Here is a 16,562-nt window from a genome sequence, read left to right on the forward strand (position 1 = left end):
GCCCTGACATAACATATAATTGAAGAAATTTTGTGATGGAAGTTAACATTCTGAATAAACCATTACCCTTTTTTAAGTGTTGTTTTTTTGTAAATGAATGCCAGTAATGATACTGTGACATCAGAGTTTAAATATGAAAAACTAGAAGAACAGGTTTTCGACTGTGGACTCGTGAGCACCGTCACACTGCTTCACTCACTCTTACCTGGTGTCTGAACTAGAGCGTTCGCTCCTCCGGAATAATGACCATAACCAACTTCAGCATCGAGTACGACGCTATCAACGACAAAAATACCTTTACTAATAGGGACACTATCAATGGAAGGATCATCTTGGAGGTTTCAAAGGAAACCAAAGTGCAGTCGCTGACGTTCATTGCATCAGGGAAGTCTCGAGTCGTCTGGACGGAACATTACGGCCAGTACAACACCAGAGTGTACTGGGCTGATGAGAAATACTACGAAGTCAAACATCATATCCTGAGAAAACTGTGGGAGAATGGTGAGAGCCAAAGACCTAATATACTTTTTGTGGGATATTTAACAACCAGTCCCATTGAGAGTAATTTTGTTTTCTATATTTTCATATTTTCTTAGGAAGTGAATTTGTTGGAAAAGGACGAAACGTCTATCCTTTTACCTTCCAGATTCCAGACAAGTAGGTAACTGTGCCTTTTTTCATTTCAATCTTTTTTCTTTTTCTCTAACCGTTTGTCGTGTGTTGGACAGAAAGATGCCGTCGTCGTTCAAAGACTGCATCGGTAAAGTCGTTCATAAGGTGAAGGCCGAGCTCAAACAGTCGATGAAGCTGAGCAAGAAAGCCAAAGCACATTTAACATTTGTATCCAAACCAGACCTGGATATTCCTGGACTCATGGTGAGAAGACACTCAAAAGGTGATTGTTTAATTAGTATTTTAAAATGCCTTTGTTTTCACCAGGAGCCTCAATATGCCTGTAAAGACAAAACGATCAGTTTTGTTGGATCAGGATGTATAACGATGGACGTTTACACCATGAAGATGGGATACATGCAGGGTGAGAAAAAATAAATTACATTTTTACTTTTTAAATAATACAGAGATTAGATATCATTGGTATACTTATTTTGTCTCTTTTTGTAATGTCATACACTAGAAAACGTTTTAAGTTGTAGATCTTTATTGGCCTGGCGGAAAGTTCCATTTGATGTCACTCTTTTGAATCATAGCGTTCTTTGTTGAACTGGGATGTCAGAAGTGGCGTGGCTGGTTTGTGTTAGCGTTCTTTAAGCAACAATGCATCAGGCAACATTGCTACATGCGGATCATGAGTGGCTTTTAATGCTAACACACCTGGCTAAAGGTTTTTAGCAATAATGGCTGACAGGAGAAAATGTTTTTGGATCTCGGGGCAAAACAGTGACTTGTTATTGTTTTTAGATATGTATATCAGGTATAAAGTAATGTAACTTCTAACTTGTTTGTTCCATGTCATTAAGGTGAAGGTATCAAGGTCACCGCTGAGATCAACAACAACTGCAGCCGCTCTGTGAAGCCCAAATTTGTGTTGTACGAGAAGAAGAGTTACTTCGCACAGGGTCACAGGAAACTCAACACACGCGATGTTCTGAAGGAGAAAGTCGATTCTATCGCGTCCGGCAGCTCTCAGATTGTTAGGAAGGTGATCGACGTTCCCAGGGAACTTCCACCCTCCATCACCAACTGCTCCATCTTCAAGCTGGAGTACAGGCTGAAGGTAACCTATGTCTTCTATATATGGACCGTAGTTCACGGCTATAATTCCAAGTGTTTAATATATGTTGAGTTATTTATCCAAAAACTTTATTCCAAAATGAACATCTGGGAAAGACACTTTTTTTCTCATAGTTGGGAATTTGGCCCGAAAGTTGGGGGAACTGTTTCACACCATCGTCTCTCAAAATACCTTTCATATTCCACAACCAATTCAATGCCTTTGATGTGAATAGACAAGGCACGGTTTTTAAATTATGAACATTTGTGTCCGAAGTAAGTAAGTAAGTGAGTAAGTAAGTAAGTAAGTGAATGAGTAATTAGTATTTATAGAGCGCTTTTTGAGACTGGGGTCACAAAGCTCTTAAAGCCTGGAAGGATCTCTCTCCTCTGGTCCTGAACCGTGTGCGAGGAACCATCAATAGATTCTGATCCACAGACCTCAGAGCCCGAGCTGGGGTGTAAGGCTGGATCAAATCACTGATGTAAGGAGGAGCCTGACCATTAATAGATCTGAAAGCAAGCACCAGAATTTTAAATTTGATCCTGAAAGAAACTGGCAGCCAGTGAAGAGTTTTAAGGATCAAAGAAATATGAGTTCTTCTACTAGAGCGGCTCAGAATTCTTGCTGCAGAGCTTTGTATTAACTGCAGGCAAGACAGCTCCTTCTTGTTAAGACATGAAAACAAACGTCTTAGTGGTGATTCACAAGTCAATAATTATGCAAGAAGATACTCAACACAGGATCAGAAGCTATACTCACTCGTTATACGTGTTATTCTCATTGGAAACATTGTTGGTTTCAATTCCAAACACACTACAAAGACCTGGACGTACCAATTATCTTCACATGCTTATTAACTATTTTTAATTGGGTCAATCTGATGTTACCATGTTTCCTGTCAATGATATGTTGTTCTATGTGCTCATAGATCTACCTGGACATCAAATATGCCGTCGATCCAAAGATCAAGCTTTCAATAGTTGTCCTCCCTCCTCTAAAGTCGAAGAAGAAAGCGGCTGCGGAACCATTTCCTGTTCCAGTTCTTGATGTGAATCCGAAGAAACAACCTCAAAAGTCAAAGAAATCTTTTGAAAAGTCCAATCAACAATTTGAAAACCAAGAACAACAGGGTGGAAACTCATACTCTAGCCGACCGGTCAGTGTTCCACACAGTCTAGATGGGTACCAGGCGAGTGGAGATTCAAGCCAACGGTTCGATGTCCCTCAGAGTATAGCTGGGAACACTAACCAGACGAGGGGAGACTCAAGCCAACCGTTTGGTGTCCCGCACAGCCTAGATGGATACTCGAACCAGACGAGGGGAGACTCAAGCCAACCGTTCGGTGTCCCGCACAGCCTAGATGGATACTCGAACCAGATGAGGGGAGAGTCAAGCCAACCGTTCGGTGTCCCGCACAGCCTAGATGGATACTCGAACCAGGCATGTGCTTATCCAGTCACACCGTTTGAGAATCCTAACCAAAACTTTGTCAATCCATATCGACCAACAACAAGCCACCAGCCATACCAGCGATCTACCGCCCCATATTCAGATCCTCCACCACTTTACAGTACATATGCCTTATACCCGCGAATCCCGCCACCAGAGTCTTATGAACATGAATTTTAATTATTTTACAATTCTCATTTATTTATGGACAGTTTTTTATACCTTGGAGATGTTACCAGCCTCGGTGAGACTGATTCTTCTGTCACAAAGACATTTCCTGTCATTTTTTTTTTCATTTTTACTATATAAACTGGTCATTTAAAAATATAAAGGTTATGACCGTCTGGACCATCACCAGTCCAAGAGTTTTTTCCACACGAAGATGCATTTTGAGATTGGCTAATTTTGCTTTCAATTAACTCTTAATGACAGATGTGGCGGTTAAAGAAACATTAATTTATTGATACATTATGACATGCATGGATTTGTTTTGGTATCACTGTGAAATTGGGCCATTCAATAAAATCACACATTAAGTATATAATTAAAGCTATATAAGGTATTTTTATTTGTCAACCGTCTGATAATGTACAGAGAAAGTCCCTTGCTAAGTTCGCACTCATTAAAACTAAAATGGAGGGCCGCAAATGTCCTGTGAGCCGCTAGTTTGAGACTTCTTTTATACTGTCTCTGTATTCTCTGAAGCGAGAAGATGAGTTTTATCTGTCAGGCAGAGTATTTTTTCCAGTGACGAGAGTGTTCTGTTTTGACTCGCTAACATGAGTTTTGGTGTGTGTTGACAAAACCTGTTTGTCGAAAAGTTGTGGAAATGATGAATGAATCGTTCCGTGTCAGTCAAGAGTTTACGTCCACATTTACGTCAGCGAATCATGTCTTGATGCGTGACTCGCCGAAGGAATTTCTGCCCGCTGGATACTGTTTTGTGTGTTAGCGCGTAAGACTAATGATAGTGGAGAGTAAAACTAATCCCACTTACTGTGTGAAGTCTGAGTCTAGACATGCAAGAATGGTTGCTTGACAGCTTTAAAAAAAAAAAACTGTGTGAAATATACTTTTACGTTTACATTGATCAAACTGGTGAAACGTCAGGCAAGCATGTGACCTGTTAGCGAAAGACTAGGAAAGAATTTATTTAAAATCCATCACATAAAATCAGTCTAAATGACTCATGAGATGATGAATAAGGTAGTACTAGTAAAATATTCTAACAAGTAGTCGAAGCTGCAGCCTCTGTTTAGGAAGTAACACATATTCATCATTGACTATTTAGAGAAGGTTGTTGCCCAATGGACCTTTAAAAGCAAAATAACCTGAATTTTATTATATTCACTTAATCACCTGTTTTCTTATGAGCGTTACTTTTTGGATGAAATAAAACTTATTTTTTTAATACTGGTTTGTTGATCCAATGAACTGAGGTTAAATATGTGGATTGTGAACTAAACAACTGTGCGTATTACTGGACAAATATTGAAATGATGACTAATACAAACTTCTGAAAATGTGTTTGTACAGGAAACATAGAATTGAACAATGTTTCTAGACTCATTAAAGGTCAATAATAATGTGAAACCCCAACCTGACTTACTGACATGTTTTAAATGTTGAAGTTTTCCTCTCCAAAATGCAGTAAGTCTCTCTTCATGACCATTTTTGGAACTTATTACTTTATAAATTATTCCCCGTCTAGAATCTTGGCGAACAAGAGGTTCGGAGAGCGGAGTCCATTATGACATAATAATGTCTTCACTCCTCCTCCAGCCAGCTGTAATCACGCCCCACTTTTTATACAACGATACCCTTGGAGGTGGAGACTTTCGGGATTGATGACACGCTGTGGCAAACCCCTGATGCTTGACCAATCACAGCAGAGTGGGCGTGGTTATGCTAAAAATGAGGAAAAACAAAGCGTTTTCAGAGGGCGGCCTTAAGCACAAATTCTAATGTAAATATTTCAATGAAAAGATAGTTTTGTACAAATGGACACGTACTGATGAGTACAATAGAGTACAATATCTATTTAAGTCACACTTAAATCAACACATTAGTTGAACCTTAAGTTAAATAATTTTATTTGAAAGTCATGAAGCATAATTTGACCCTATAGGAACAATAGGAGGAGACACAGTCCCTGGATTTAATTCAATAAAATTGTTTAGACTTATAACCTAAAACCTAATTTGACAAGTGCAGCTGAAGGTTTCAAGTTACCTTCGTTTGAAAGTGACACCACTGACCCGATCACGTGGCGCATCGGAGAGCACTGAGGAGAGAAGGTTCTCATTCGTCTCAGCCTGTCTCACCATGACCGTGAGACACCTCTCTCTGGACTACGACAAGGTGAACGATCGAGGGACCTTCTCCCCGGGCGACGTTCTGTCGGGCAGGGTGACCGTGGCGACCGGCGGGGAGACCCGAGTCCAGAGGCTGTCGGTGACGGCCAAGGGAAAGGCGACGGTGGCGTGGAGCGAGCCGGACGGATCGGTCGTGAGGGACAAGAAAATATACTTCGAGTTCGAGCAGATCATTCTCCAGGATAAAAACAAAGGCGATGGTGGGTCATGTTTGTCATTCGTAAAAACAGAAGTTTAAAAATGTTTTTTCTTCTTTTGTTTAGGGTCAGAAATAATGAGGGCCGGCCAGAGCTTTTATCCGTTTACCTTTGTCATTCCAAACATGTGAGTTTATTTTCAAACTGATGAATCAGCAAAATAAAGTATGCCAGAGTAACTCTCCTTATGTTCCAGAGACATGCCCTCGTCCTTCGCGGGAAAATGGGGGAAAATCACTTACAGCTTGAGAGCAGAACTGACCCGATCCATCTGGCACGTCCACAAAACCAAGCTGGAGATCCCCTTCTTGACCAGGTCCGAGTTTCCATTCGCCTCCAGATCCGAGGCCATGATCATCGGACTGAAGGTGAACATCTAGAGCGATGCACCGATGGAGTCGGAGACTCACGTTTTCTTTTTGTTTTGTTTTTTTTCGCGTCGTCTGTCTTGCAGGAGCAGCAGTCAGCCAGCAGAGTCTCCTTCCTCGGTTCAGGTCCAGTGACCATGAACGTGACCTCTGAAAAGATGGCGCTGGGACAAGGTGAGCAGGGGTTCACCTGCAGCGACAAGACGAATAGAATGTGTTTTATCGGTTTAAAGTCGAGCCAAATTCTCCACAGGTGAAGCGATGGCCGTCTCTGTGGAAGTGGTCAACGGCTCAGCGTGCAGCGTCACGCCGAAGTTCTTCTTCTGTGAGAAGCAGACGTTCGCGGCGCAGTCCAGGAGAATGATTCACGCCAACGAAATACGGTTTGGAACCGGAGACTCTCTTTCCGCCGGATGTAGCGGGACCATTACCAACGTTCTCCGTGTCCCTGCGAATCTTCCTCCCACCTTCCTCAACTGCTCCATGATGAATCTGGAATACAGACTCAAGGTACGCCAACTCTAATGATAAGTTATTTCATCTAAACAACAAACTTTAAGTATGTAAACTCAAAAATAGTTCTTTATTGGCTAGACCTGAAAACAAGTGAAATAAATATATAACAAAAAAAGAAAACATGTTTAAAAAGGCTTTGGATGTAATGCAAAAAAAGCAAACCGAAAACAGGGAATATAATAATGATAAAATTAACCTTTTTCTTTGTTGAATGTGGTTTTATACATAGATGTTTTCAACCCTTGTGTTATTTCAAAGTCAAGGTAACCGGAAGGTCTGAAAACAGATGTGTTTGTGGTATCCCTTGCCTTGTCTCTGGGTAAAGGTGGCTTCCAGAAATACATACGCAGCAGTGGACCTTGAACTACTTCAACCCAAACACATTTGCTATCGGGCCCTTGACCCTGAAATAAAACAAGAGTTAATTAACCTTCAAATCACAATGTCTTGATTGAAGTGTGAGGCCTCCATGGGTTTCTGGAAAGTCATAAATCAATGCACAAATGTTTATTATACAGAGAAAACGAGGTATATCATGCTTTAATGCAAACCAATTACAAATTACTGTAAAGAAAAAAGGTTTTGAGGGAGTTTACAGTACAATATACAATCTAATAAAAAGCGTTTATTATGGAATATTTTATTTTAATATGTTTTGTGTTATTCATTAAAGTTTGAGTACTTACCTTGATCATGTTGAACCCCAGGGATAACAACTATTGAAAAAATGTCATAGAGTAATTATATAATTTATATAAATATTATATTGTAGTTATATGATTTCTTTAGGTAAATATAATTAAACTTTAATGTAAAAAAATAAGCGTTTACCAAAAAAATACAACATTTATATAAATATAAATGGAAACTACTTATAATATACATTTTCAATTTAGAGAGAAAAACACACACATTAATCCGATTTTATTGCAAAAAGAATGTTAGGACTGTTTGAAAAAAGAAAATTGTTACAACTTCTTTCTGTTTCATTTTAGTAAAGAACATGAAGAAAGTGTAATTATTATAGGCAACAGCGCCCTCCAGTGACTTCTGAGGAGAAGACACGAGGAGAGTCTTGAACATATTTCACCGTAAAGTCAAATTAAAAATGGCTTCAATTGCTTATTTTTTACTGAATTTCAGAACAAAATAGGTGGATTAAAGATAACATTTTTTATTAAGATTTTTTTTTAAATCTTGATAATAGACAAATTGATTGACAGATGGATGCTAAACTAAATAATTTTCTAATTTGCTAATACGTTAAATCCGTTTTTCTTTGGCTCGTAGGTCACTCTCGATGTCGCCATGAACAGACATCCAGAGGTCAAGCTTCCACTGGTCATCCTCTTGAGAACGCCACGTCCAGAGAAGCAGAAACCAAAGCGGTCCATCTGGTTCCGAAGGCTGTCTTGTTTAAACCAAGCCAGAGAACCAGAGGAAACGAACACAAAAGCAAATGTATTTTTACATCAGTGATGGTCACGACATCATATTTATAATCAAAAATGACCGGAATATATATATCAGAGTATAAAAGCATTTAATTTTGTATTTTTAATGATATTTTGAGACACATTTGGGTGTTTTATTTGACAAAGATATTGCAAAAAACTGTATCTTTCAACTGTGAAAAATCTCTAAACTCAGGAAAGTGGTGTCACAACACGATCTGCAGTTTACAATCCATGCGTTTGTGTCTTCTCGTTCAGACTATTGTAACAGTTTATTTTTGTGTCTAAACAAGAAGGAGCTGTCTCGCCTGCAGTTGATACAGAACTCTGCAGCGAGAATTCTAACCCGCTCTAGTAGAAGAACTCACATTTCTCCGATCCTTAAATCTTTTCACTGGCTGCCAGTTTCTTTCAGGATCAATTTTAAAATTCTGGTTCTTACTTTCAGATCTATTCATGGTAAGACTCCTCCTTACATCCGTGATCTGATCCAGCCTTACACCCCAGCTCGGGCTCTGAGGTCTGTGGATCAGAATCTACCGATGGTTCCTGAACATGGTTCACGACCAGAGGAGAGACATTTTCCCTGATTTTCTGCGACTCCTGTGTTTGTCTTATGTGTCTTGGCCTTTTAAAGTATATATTTTAACTGTGTATTGTTTTTGATTGATCAAGCGCTTTGTGACGCTGGTCTAGAAAGGTGCTTTACAAATAATATTTACTTACTTACTTACATTTTATCTGATACAAACAGATCAAATGAAGCAGCATCGTTCTATTCTAATGGGATGAGAACACAGTACATACTCCCACGGACTGGTTTGGCGAGCCAGCATTGCACAAAGACACATTCACGATTCTCATCTCCCCATCCAGCTGGTTTTAAGTGGAAGCAGACACGGACCGTCGGGATGATGTTTACACTTTATTGTGACACCTAGAGGAGGGTGTGTTGGGTTCTGACTCGGCACAAACATGGATCGTGGATCGGTTAAAGGGTCAATCCAAAGTGAGGTGACCAATACTGGTGGAACATGGATAATACAGGACCAGGCGTGAGCAGTTTCAGGCTCCGGAGGTCATCGGTTCTCGTCTTCACGATCTTAAATCACGTCTCACGCTAGCGTGACTCGTAAAAGAATCAAGGATAAGAAGGTTTTATCCCAACATGGTTCCCTTGTTCGTGTGCTGGTGATGAAGCAATTACGTGTTCCAACATCCACGACAGCTTTAAGTGATTTGACTAAAGACGGATTTTAAAGAAGGCCTTTGTTTCAGGAGTTGTTGACGAGAGGAACAAGAGATGCAACAACAACAACAACAACAACATCCTGGATCACACTTTATTTCTACTTGAAGATACTGTCAATGTAACTACAATGTTATAGTATTTTATTTATAGATTTTGAATATTTGTTAGATTTGTGTCACATCCTCTGTCAATTCGTCCCAAGAATCCAAGTATTTATTCATCCATTTGTCCGTCCATCTATCCATTTATTCATCCATCTATCCATCCATCAATCCATTTATTCATCTAGCTATCCATCCATACATCTAGCATCCATCCATCCATTTATCTATCCATTAATCCATCCATCCATCCATCCTTTCATCCATTTATCCATCCATCTATCCATCCATCAATCCTTTTATTCATCTAGCCATCCATCCATTTATCCATCCATGCATCTAGCATCCATCCATCTATCCATCCTTTCATCCATTTATCCATCCATCTAGCCATCCATCAATCCATTTATTCATCTAGCCATTTATCTATCTAGCCATCCATCCATCTATGTATCTATCCATGTATCCATCCATCCATCCATCCTTTCATCCATTTATCCATCCATCTAGCATCCATCTATCCATCCATCAATCCATTTATTCATCTAGCCATCCATCCATTTATCCATTCATCTAGCCATCTATCCATCCATTCATTTATCAATTGATCTAGCCATTTATCCATCCATCTAGCCATCCATCAATCCATTTATTCATCTAGCCATCCATCCATTTATCCATCCATACATCTAGCATCCATCCATCCATTTATCCATCCATCTAGCCATCCATCCTTCCATTTATCCATTTATCTATCCACCCATCCATCTAGCCATTTATCTATCCATCCTTCCATCCATCCACCCATTTTCCATCCATCCACTGGAATGTTTTATTATACAATATAGCCTTACATTAAATATTGAAAAGTAATTCTAGAACATCACATTTGCATGGTTGTTTGAAAATACACCAATTTTTCTCTGTGAAGCACAACATATCACTTCATATTGAATTGGATTCTGAGCAAACTACGTGTTTTTGAAACCTTGTCTTGAAGAGACAATACTGTATTTATACAATACTAAACGTGTGAATAAATCATCACGTGAAATTCAACATCAATGACAGGTCAGGAGGACAATAGTAAAACCCATGATTTTTGATGGTACGATAGAAGATGAGTCTGAAGTCGTACTGTATCTGGAGAACTTTGTGAGCAGAGTCTAGCATCTGATCGATGTCAGGTCTCTGTTGTCCACCTGCCTCGCGTCGTCACCTCGGCTGCAACACACTCATTCTTGGGCCGCAGTCTTGGCGGCGGCGCCGCCGTGGTAACCAGACTGGCTCCATGCAAAGCGTGCACCCAGAACACTCTCACACACACACTCTCTCACACACACTCCTCGCCCTGGTGGGTAGGAGTGGCCTCCAGATCCTCCTACTCCTGTAGCCGGAGTGAGCGCCATGACAACCACGCCGGCCTGCTGGCGACACCCAGTCTTCATCGGCCGTGGTTTCCATGGCAACTCCCCATGGGGCTCCCACGGATCAGCAGGATGGGCGTCCAGTTGACTAACCCGCTCCCAGCTGGGGAACGGCAGCGCGAGAGCGAAGAGCGTTGGATGTTTGTTGTGTGGGATCGGAGAGAGAGCGAAGGCGAGTGTCCTAGGGCTCCTGTGACCTCCCGACCACGCGGACCACTTAGCCTGGAAACATCTCCGGGTCGGACGAGACAACACAAGTACACGAGAAATACGGTTGACCTCCTGTTGAGATACAGTTTTTTTTGTCCGAGCCCGATGAATTCTGCTCATTCATGAAGCTGATCCCAGAAGTGCCCTTGGGCAGGATTAACTCAATTAACTCACTAACATGTTAGTTCGTCTCCGTCGGTATCGTCGTCCGCAGACGCCGCCGCCGACGCTGAAAGGAAGTCACGGACGACGTTCATCTAAAGACTCCTAAATGACCTCGTCCTTCACTATCAATTTTTAAATCCCTCCTCACTCCCACACCAGAGCGGACGAGGAAAAACGTCGAAAGCAAGATGGCCGACGGTGGAGACGCGGTGCAGCAAGGAAGGAGAATATCTTCCCATTGCCACCATTATAATGACATGAGAAATAACCATTACTTACTTACTAATAAAAACTGAATTTATTTCTAATCCTCTTTCACAACTCTGAATGTCACTGAAATGTAGAATGTCAGGAAAACGATAAAATCCCAGAATACTATATAATCATAAAGTAAAAAGCAGTAGCAAAGTGTACATTGCAAATAATAAATTGGTAGGAATAATATAAAAGTATTCTACAGATAGATATTACAGGAAAACTTTGCTGGTAAACAAGATACATCTAAAATAGAATGAGATTTGTATTGTATTCTTATTTAAGTATTTTATTCAAGTTTTGTTGTGTGCTCTTGTTGTTTATTGTATTTTATTCCCCCTAATGCTGCCGTAAACTAAAATGTTACTTGTGGAACTAATAAAGAAAAATCGAATCTAATGAGAAGAATAATAAGTACAATTTGGGAATAATGAAGGTGTTTAATTGTCCGCTCTAGTAAATGTGTCAACAGCTGTTTTTAAAAAATGAAGCTGAATTCTTTTTCCAGACGCAAGGAATCATAAAAAACAACCTGGAAAGAAATGAAAGTTTGTGCATGAAAGGGTAAGTAAAGCTTTAAATATTATTATTATTGTTTTTTTTTAAATTGTGTACCTTTATTCATTCTTGATTATGTAAATAATATTATTTAATTAAGGAAAATTAAGAGAAACATGAATAAATATATTGGATTTTTTTTCCCAATACCTGCCAGGACTTCCCAATTATCATAAAGACAGGTGTGATGGTAGAAGCAGAGATCTAATGGGAAATGAGAGGGTTGTCTTTTTGTAAAAAACTGAAAATGCTGTTCCAGATATTGACGTCTATCGTAAGATACTTCACCAAGTGAAGGATCTCATCTCCTTTCTACATGGGACAATCCAAAGAAGCTTGATCTTAGAGCATCAGTCTTTAGTCTTATTTTTCAAGATTATTTTTCTTTGTTAAAAAAGTGTCAACATTGTCTTTTATAATTATCTACATAATTCAACAAGATCAGCAGTTTAATTATGATCAATCTTGAAGATAAATTATTTGTGGCTCCGGTTTCATACGACCTCGTGTGTAAAGTTTATTTAACATCGACTAGTTCATAGTTAGAATAAAAGGCCGCAGATGTCCAGGAAAAGTCTTCAGTCCCGGCTGGGATTACTGATGAGTTTTTCTTCCAGTCTGTAATTGCTCCAAGCTGTTTGCATCCAGTCCACAGACGCTGTTGAATCCACTTCAAGACCAGAGTAAAGTGATTTAAAATCCAACGTTCCGTGTCGTATATGTCGGTAAAAAAAAATCCCTTTGTAGCGACTGAATGACCTCAAACAACAGATTAATGAATCATAATGAAATATTTATTTTGGAAAAAGAAGACAAAACTTTTCATAGTAAACATTTTCCAGTCTGTGATTAAGTGCAGAAAAGTTTTTAAAATCTTCTCTCCTTCATATAAAATTCTTTTCGTTTTTTTAAATGTATAAAAAAAAGTGACACAAGGCATTTCAGTCAGTGTTACAGAAGGCGATTTGCCCCAAAAAAGTTTCTAATCTAACTCAAATATTTGACAGACTTTATAATCTCTAGTGACGCGTGCAATAACATGACTCTACTCTAAACCTAGACCTACTTAAGTGTGTGATATAATTGTGCACTTCACATATGCTGTTGTGTTTCTGCTGTGTGAGTTCCAACACATGCATGAACAGACATCACTATTTAAGGGTCAATTTTTTTGGTAGTTCATCACTTTTTCCAGAATTACTAGTCGATCAAAAAACCCAGCTATGGCCAATATTAAAAAAACTGCTGACTCGTCATAAATTTTCCTTTGAATTTAATATGATGAAATGTTAAAACCACAAACATATGATGTACGGTAATTGAAGGAAAACTTCTGTATCTGTAAAGAAAGACTGTCTAAAAAGTACATAAATCATCCCCAAACTTTTTTTGGGGAAATAATTGTAGTGTTTTTATCAACAAGATGTTTAACATATTAAATAATGAACTAGTTAAAATAACAATTAAAGGGATTTAACCAGGATCATTTGCATGTGAATCCAAAATTATTTAGAATTTTCTTAAAAATATGATAAAAAGAATAACATTTTTGCTATTTTGCATGGTCAGCATTATACAAAAACCAGTAAAAAGAAAACCCAAGTCTTTCTTATTATTCATCATGAATTTTCATTCAAAAGCCTCAACTGGAGTTGATTTCTGAAGTGAATAAGTTTGTTTTGGATTGAACTGACAGCACATGATGAATAAAAATCAACAAAATTCCCTATAGTTTGTTGAAATTATACTCGTATTTTTAATTTTTTTTCAAGTACAACTTGAATACATCCCTTCATATGATTCATTTATATTATTTTGTCAAGTTTACAATTTTAAAAAGTGGATATTTTACTTCCTTAATGGATTTAAGTGACGCTTTTTTGAGTCCAAAAAAATGTGTTGGGCAGAAACACAAGAGCATAAAAAAAACAAAACAGTTCTAACCTTTGGAATTACAAACATACTAGATTAAAAAGTTTGTTGCTTGGTACACAAATGATATAAAAAAACAAAAACAAAAAAAAAGTTTGACGTTATTTATGAAACTCAGAGAAGCAGCCTCCCCTGCATAAGTGGACGTTGCATATCTTGCAGCCGAACACGCTCTCGTGCCGCAGTCCCTTGTTGGTGCAGTTCCTGCAGCGGCGCGAGCGCTCGGACATGCGCTCCAGCCGATGTCCGTACTCGATGGGTGAGTCGGCGTGTCTTTTTCTGGCCGCCCGCTCCATGCCCCTCGCCCCCTGGTAGTCCCCGATCAGCTGCTGCGCCAGGCGCACCCGGAAGTGGCGGTGCGTGAACTGTTTGCCGTTGAACCCGGCCGGCGCCGACCCGCCCCGGCTCTCCTTGAGGATAATGTACGCGTTGACGATGCACAGGTTGACGTAGAACCACAGGAAGTAGCGCCACCACTTCTTGCAGGGGCGCCCGACTTGATAGCACTCCCTCATCTGGTCGCAGAGGTCCACCCCCCTCATGTTCTCCTGGTACAGCAGCAGGGGCAAAGGTCGCGGCAGGCCGAAGGACAGGCTCTCCGTGAAGTCGTCGTCGTCCGGGTCCGTCTCATGGGGCCGCGGCGGCGGGCTGATGCCCACGATCCCCGGCGCCGAGTTGGTGGATAAGGAGTGAACCACCTTCACGTCCCGGGTCACCGTGGCGATGAGGTTGCCGCGCTGGCACTGGTAGAACTCCCCCTGGGCCAGCTTGCCCACGTTCCCGGGTTTCAGGACCTCGGGGTAACCTTTGCGCCCGGGGTGGGCGGGGCCGCAGGCGTACAGCCGGTCCTTCAGCAGCCTCCGGAGCAGCGGCACCGACGAGAAGAAGCTGCTCATGAAGATGTGGTGGTGCTGACCCTCCAGCCCCTGCACCAGGGAGGTCACCACGCGGTACCCGAGCGACGCCGCCTCCTCGTCCTCGCAGGGTTTCCCCACGTGGATCTTGGCCCGGTGGCAGTACCCCGAGCGGGCGTCGCACAGCATCCACACCTTCAGGCCCTTCTTCAGCGGCCTGGAGGGCACGTACTGCGAGGGCGAGTAGCGGCCCTTCATCACCAGGGCGCACTTATCCACGGTCAAGCAGCGGTTGGGCGAGTACGCGTCCCAGATGCTGCCCTCCAGCACGTCGAGGAGGGGCCGGATCTTAAAGAGCCCGTCGTACCCCCTCTCCCCGCGCACGGGCTCCTGCTCCCGGTCGCACAGCTGGAGGTACTGGGTCAGCTTCTCGAAGCGCCGGGCCGTCATCGTCTTCTTGAACCCGGCGTTCCCGACGAAAACGTCGCTGGCCCAGTACATGCCGGGGTCCGGCAGCTGGTTGATCCCCATCAGGATGTTCAGCCCCACGTAGGCTCTCATCTCCCTGGCGTCGGTGGGGTGCCAGTTCGGGTCTGACTTCCCGCTCCTCCTCTGCCGATAGAGGGCGTAATTGTTTGTTTGTTCTACCATGTGTTCGAAGAGAGAATCTGGGAAGAGTATCCGGAAATAGTCACGGGTGTCAGCATCGTCCCCCAGCGAGTGCTGGGGCCCGCTGGGCGCCGTGAAGGGCTCGATCGCGATCACCTGGTCGGGCTCCCTCCAGAAGTCCGGCGCGGCGCAGTCGTCGTCGTCCGGGTCCCGATCCCGGTCCTGGTCGTCGTCGTCGTCCTCCAGGCTGAAGCAGCTCCGCCGCTGCTCCTCCTCCTCCAGATCCGAGAAATCAATATCCGAATCGGTGTTGGTGTCCGAGCAGTTGTTGTTGTTGGAGGAGGAATAGTAACAATCGTTCGGGTCCTCGTCGTCGTGTTTGAGTCCATTGCTGGTCCCGGTCACCAGGATTATGTTGCAGCCTCCCGCGATGAGGCTGCCCGCGTCCGCCGCCGTCGCGGCCGCCGAAGAGAGTCCATTCTCCCCCTCGCCGCCGCCGCCGTCCTCCTCCTCCTCCTCCTCCACTTCGCCCTCTTCCTCGTCCGAGTCCGGCTTTCGGTACGGGATTTCGAACCACTTCACATCGGCAGGAAGGTTCGGCGGAGAGTCCCGACCGTCGCACGCCGAGCTACTTTCTGTATCCGCGCTAGTTTCCAGGATAGTAAAAAGCTCCCTTCCTTCTTTTCTTGCCGTCGCCATGTCGCGGTGTTAAAGTGCCCCGGCATGAGTCCTTTTTTTTTTTTTTTTTTCTCAAAAAATTTTTTTTTTAGGTATATTTCCTCCGAACGATGTGCTCGTAAAGCACGCGCTCCACCACTAACAACAAAAAAAAAAAAACAAGAAGAAGAAAAAAAAGTCTTCGAACCTATGCGGCGCTCGTGAGCGTGGTTCGCATTGTTTCCGCTGCTGGGTTCTGGGCTTTTTTTCGCAGCAGCAGTGGAGTAGTGTGGCCGCAGACGTCAGACGCTGCATGCATGTCCTGCTTTGTAAGGGCGTTTTTGCGACTGCAGCTGGTGGGGTTGCTAGTTCGCCTCGGCTGGCAGATGGCCGCTCGCTGTTCTAATGCCCGCTGGCATCCACCGCCATCAATAAGCCGGATTTCTC

The 16,562-nt window shown here is 42.2% G+C and overlaps 2 protein-coding genes across 3 annotated transcripts; both read left to right on the plus strand.

Moving 5' to 3' along the window:
- Nucleotides 1-220: 220 nt before the first annotated feature.
- Nucleotides 221-4,662, plus strand: LOC148088094 (arrestin domain-containing protein 3-like). 2 transcript variants are annotated; one of them, XM_087802350.1, is made up of 6 exons: nt 221-501; nt 597-657; nt 729-876; nt 940-1,036; nt 1,479-1,735; nt 2,664-4,662. In XM_087802350.1, the coding sequence occupies exons 1-6, from the start codon at nt 243-245 to the stop codon at nt 3,363-3,365; spliced, it is 1,524 nt and encodes a 507-aa protein (XP_087658476.1). In that variant the 5' UTR covers nt 221-242; the 3' UTR covers nt 3,366-4,662. The 2 variants fall into 2 exon arrangements, with proteins under 2 accessions (XP_087658476.1, XP_087658562.1); XM_087802436.1 differs by having other exon boundaries at nt 370-501; nt 597-661.
- Nucleotides 4,663-5,510: 848 nt separating this feature from the next.
- On the plus strand, nt 5,511-8,981 carry LOC148088095 (arrestin domain-containing protein 3-like). Its single transcript, XM_087779201.1, has 7 exons — nt 5,511-5,760; nt 5,824-5,884; nt 5,954-6,125; nt 6,212-6,299; nt 6,379-6,635; nt 7,932-8,038; nt 8,972-8,981. The coding sequence occupies exons 1-7, from the start codon at nt 5,511-5,513 to the stop codon at nt 8,979-8,981; spliced, it is 945 nt and encodes a 314-aa protein (XP_087635327.1).
- The last annotated feature ends 7,581 nt before the right edge of the window (nt 8,982-16,562 follow it).

Source organism: Callionymus lyra, chromosome 1 (genome assembly GCF_982586985.1).
Source record: "Callionymus lyra chromosome 1, fCalLyr1.hap1.1, whole genome shotgun sequence".
In the NCBI taxonomy this organism is placed as follows: domain Eukaryota; kingdom Metazoa; phylum Chordata; class Actinopteri; order Syngnathiformes; family Callionymidae; genus Callionymus; species Callionymus lyra.

Coding starts and splice junctions, on each gene's coding strand:
- LOC148088095 (XM_087779201.1), top strand. CDS start 5,511: ATGACCGTGAGACACCTCTCTCTGGACTACGACAAGGTGAACGATCGA. Junction 6,126..6,211: donor CCATGATCATCGGACTGAAG/GTGAACATCTAG, acceptor TCTGTCTTGCAG/GAGCAGCAGTCAGCCAGCAG. Junction 6,636..7,931: donor ATCTGGAATACAGACTCAAG/GTACGCCAACTC, acceptor TTTGGCTCGTAG/GTCACTCTCGATGTCGCCAT.
- LOC148088094 (XM_087802350.1), top strand. CDS start 243: ATGACCATAACCAACTTCAGCATCGAGTACGACGCTATCAACGACAAA. Junction 658..728: donor ACCTTCCAGATTCCAGACAA/GTAGGTAACTGT, acceptor TGTGTTGGACAG/AAAGATGCCGTCGTCGTTCA. Junction 877..939: donor TGGATATTCCTGGACTCATG/GTGAGAAGACAC, acceptor TGTTTTCACCAG/GAGCCTCAATATGCCTGTAA.